The sequence below is a fragment of the Echinops telfairi genome, unplaced genomic scaffold (assembly GCF_000313985.2).
Source record: "Echinops telfairi isolate 266 unplaced genomic scaffold, ASM31398v2 ScPeMD7_23;HRSCAF=83, whole genome shotgun sequence".
In the NCBI taxonomy this organism is placed as follows: Eukaryota; Metazoa; Chordata; class Mammalia; order Afrosoricida; family Tenrecidae; genus Echinops; species Echinops telfairi.
The window spans coordinates 79219482-79223757 of record NW_022103920.1 but is presented as its reverse complement, the minus strand read 5'-3'; the positions used below and the strand labels follow the sequence as shown (position 1 = coordinate 79223757).

The 4276-nt window shown below is 48.7% G+C and overlaps 1 protein-coding gene across 1 annotated transcript in view; it reads left to right on the top strand.

Annotated features, from left to right (window-relative positions):
• LOC123521527 (tubulin alpha-2 chain-like) overlaps positions 1 to 2022 on the top strand; it is a 370965-nt gene extending 368943 nt beyond the window's left edge. Inside the window, exon 6 of the mRNA XM_045288659.1 lies at positions 1848 to 2022. Coding sequence (XP_045144594.1) covers positions 1848 to 2022 — 175 coding nt within the window. The remainder of the gene's footprint in view (positions 1 to 1847) is intronic.
• The last annotated feature ends 2254 nt before the right edge of the window (positions 2023 to 4276 follow it).

The following is a 4276-nucleotide window of genomic DNA, read 5'->3' as shown; positions in this document are numbered from 1 at the left end:
GCTCACTGAGCCATTTATCCCTCCGCCCTTCAATTAACCCCACTTGTGTTTATTGGCTAGGTTGGCACAATAAACTAACTAACTCAGCTTTCTTCACCACATTTGCTTATGCACCCACTTTGTCTTCACCAATTGTGTCTGGAAGGTGAGCATCATGGAATGCCAGTTTAATAGAACAACGTGTTCTTGCATTGAGGGAGTACTTGAGTGGAGGCCCAATGTCCATCTGCTGCCTTAATACGAAACCTATAAATATATGCCCATAGATCTATTTTCCCATCATCATATATAAATATATTTATATATGTACATGCCTATGTTTAGACCTGTATAAATGCCCCTTGTTTAGACCTGTATAAATGCCCCTGAGGCTCTGGGTGGTTCTTTCCTCTATTTCCAAAAATACAAATATTTAACACAAGCTGAGTATTCATCCAAAGCCTACCTGAATTATGATGTTGGCAAAGAATATTGGAAGTGCCAGAAACTTCCAGAGGGGCAAATCGGGCTGTCGTGGAGGAAACACAGTCAGAATGTCCCCTGGATGCCAGAATGGCGAGGCTTGGTGTGGAGACTTGGGACCTGTCGCTGGGAAAGGACAGCGTGCTTGATGAAGTCGAGGGTCTGTGAAGAAGGCAGGTGGATTGACTCTGTGGCGGCAACAGCGGCTCAGACGTAACCATTAGAAGGATGGCACAGGTCCAGGCCTTGTTTCCAGCTGTGGGATAGGGGTGCTTTGAGTGAGAGACAACTCGGTGAGGGGCCTATCAACAATGAGATCAGTCCTCAGAGGAGGAAGTTTACACTCCACCATATTATTTTTGGGCAAAAGATAAATAATTGTGAGAACTTTGATACTGAGATTATCTTTATATCCTAAGAAAAAGCCAAGCCCATTGCCATTAAACAAACCCAGCTCCGGCAGACACTTTGGTTCAAAGCTGCGTCCTTAACCACTGCTGTCACCAGAGCTTCATCAGCTTAAGAGGAGATGGGGAGGGTTTTAGAAAAGATGCTCATTTCCTTTCACATTACACCATGAAATAAAGCATGAGAGAGAACAATTGCCAGCTTATCTTTATAGGTTCTAACTTCCTTCATTGTGGTTCTTAGTTTTGTTTTAGGTTATTAAAGGCTCATTTCCTATTTCCCAATTTTGAAGGTAGTGTTAAGAGCAGGCCTGCCTTGCATTTACATAGCAAACACAGCCTGCACAGAAGAGTAAGACTGCAATGAATTGCCCACCCTCTGGAGGAAAAGGAGGAAGATTACCAATGACCCCCTGAGGCTCTGGGTAGTGCAGAGATTGGGCGCCAGTGCTGACCTTGAGGTTGACTGGCACCTTGGAAGAAAGGCCTGGGAGTTTACCATATGGAGCAAAGCTCTACTCTGACACACATGGGGTCTCCAGGAGTGAGTCAACTGAACGGCAAGTAGTTGAGCTGGTAGATAATCCCAGACTGGCCCCTCTTACCGATAGTGCCGGAGTGGGGCCTTGTCCCAGCAGCCTTTGCTTGGCAGGGTGTGTGCATCCATCCAGTCCAGTGGGAGAGGGTGGAGGGACAGAGGTCATCATCTGGCCTCGGAGCCTTGAGACTACACACCCGCCTGGAGGCCAAGACACATTACCCACCAAGGACCCTCCAGGACTGAGTGGCCGGGCCTGAAACTGACCCCAGGCAGGAATCCAGGCTCGGCATTTGCAGTTACATAGGCAAGCTCTTCACGTGGTCTCATTTAACTTTAGGCTTCTGCGAGAGGACTTCAACATTTGGTGGAAAGTGGCCTTAAAAGATAATCAAATCTGTGGTCCCTGGTGCTGAGGCCTGGGCCCGCCTGGACCACAGGTTTGACCTGAAGTGCACCCCGCGTGCCTTTGTTCACTGGTACGTGGGTGAGGGCATGGCGGAAGGAGAGTTCTCTGAGACCCGGGAGGACATGGCTGCCCTCAAGAAGGCCTGTGAGGAGGTGGGTGTGGGTTCTGTGGAAGGAGCGGGCAAGGAGGAAGGAGATGAATACTAATTCCTTATGACCCTGCAGTATGTCAACACTTCCGCGCCTGGGTTAACCGACAAAGCTTTTTTATTAGATTGTCTTCACTCTTGACTCTGATCATGTCTTAATTTTCCATGTGTAGCTATGATATTCCCCCCATCATGTCTCAAAGTAAAAATACTATGAAGAGAAAAAAGAAAAGGTAATGGAATCCTACAAACTTTTTGAAGCCCCCTCTACGAGACAACACATCTCATGGTTAGTCACCTAAGTTTATTTGGATGGGCCAGGCCCTTCAGAGGTAATTTCCTTAGAACTTTTAGAAATTATTACTAATACTGTTCAGAAGAAATCCAGACAGAGAAAATAATCACTAGTTTTGTCCATGTAACATGAAGATTCAACACACACACACACACACACACACACACACACACACACACACTTGTACTCCCTTCAGAGGAAAGCTGGCTTCATTTGGACTGAAGAGTGGTGTCTCTTAAAATTTGTATTCCTAATATGCAGTTTTACTCCTGGATAATCTTAGGAGACTCTTTTGTGACCCACTAAAGTACTTATCCTGATACTCAGAAATGATCCTGTTAGGAGCAGCACTGAAGCGGTCTGGCCTTTCCTTTCTCAGTGCCTCTCCTGAGAGCTCCACGGAGCAGTAGCTTGGCCATTCCTGACTCGAACTGTGCATTTTCCAAATCATTTCACTAGTACATCATCCAAACATCCCATTCAATCGTTCAGTCAGATTGTTGGGTTTCTGGGGTGGTATGTCCTTGCTTCGCTGTGCTGAAAGAATTCACGCGGCAGAAGCATGTTTGCAAATCCAAGTGCCTTTAATGAAAGAAAGGCATTAGTCTCAAAAAGGGCATGCTACTTTTGGAAAGCGTACGAGGGCGCGCGCAAAAGGCGCAGGAGCTCGCCACTGAAGATGGCCACTTCCAGATGCTGGGAAACCACGCGAAGAGAGTACCTCGTGTGCAGAACCAGCTGCAGGAACCCTGCGGGCACGGGCAGAACCTCACCCGAGTAAGAGCACAGCCAAGGGCCAGCGGCCCGCCCCCCATGCTCTGATCCCCACTGGCTGGGGAGGCGTGGTTGAGGGTATTGGACAACCTTATTGGCTGCGTTCAGGCGTACCTGTGTGATGTCACATGGTCCTGCACCCAGGTGGACCTCCCACTGGGTCCAGGTGGCTTGGGTCTGAGCATGCTCAGTTCTGATTTTCCCATAGGCCTCTGATTAGCGTGCCTGATTTTTCCCCACCCCCTTTATAGTAGCCCTGCCAGCTAGTTTCGGGTAGGGCAGGCATTTGGGAGTATAACCCCCCTTTATCCCTAATCTAGCGACCTGTCAATATCAAATTGTACAGTCACTACCACCATCATTTTAGAAAAAAATTTCTTCCTTCTTGTACACCTTGATTTCAGCTCCTCATTACCCCTCCCTCCCCTGCCGTACACCCCAGGGACCCTCGTTCTCGTTATTGTTTCTATAGATTCACCCAACCTGGGTTTCATATACGGAAAAACATAGTCAGATACACACCAGAGAGTCCAGTAAGCTACCAATAATAACAAAATACAGCAGAGGGAAGCCCCACTCTGGAAACAAAACCGAAAATATTAAAACCAGATCAAGCTCAAAGTGTCTCCAAAGGGAAATCCAATGACAATTGTGACCATTCAAATCAGATTGATCATTTTATTTACTGTAATCTGCCTCCAGTCCTCTCTGATAAGCAGGCTATTGCCCTCTCTCACTCTTGGTCAGAGGGGAGTGGCCGACATGAATGGTTTTTGTGATACATGTTCTGTTTGGGATGTTACTCCACACCTGGGCTGGGTCCACCCCTTGGATGGCATCACATCACATCACACAGTTCCTGGGTGTGTAGGAGCCATACTGTGCCCTGGCTCCTCTGGTCCCTGGCTGGTGCCTGAGCCTGATCACTGCTGCCTCCTCCAGGAGGGTGGCAGTCAGTGACTCATCTCCAACAGCTCTGCCCTCTGAGTCTCCTTGAGGATCTCCTCCTGGCCTGCTCTGCCACAGCCTCTGCCCAGCCCCTTGCCCTTCTTCCACATCCTGGGCAACTTCTCATCCCGGTGGAGAGCTACTCGGGGGAAAGAAATGCAGCGCCCCGCCTGCCCCCAGCCTTCCTGTGCTCGTTGCAGATGTATTGTGAGCCTGCTCATCTGCTCTGGGGAGAACTGGGGACCATTTCCTCCGTGGCATCTGCACATGCCCTGCCCCACCCCTGTCCTCTCAG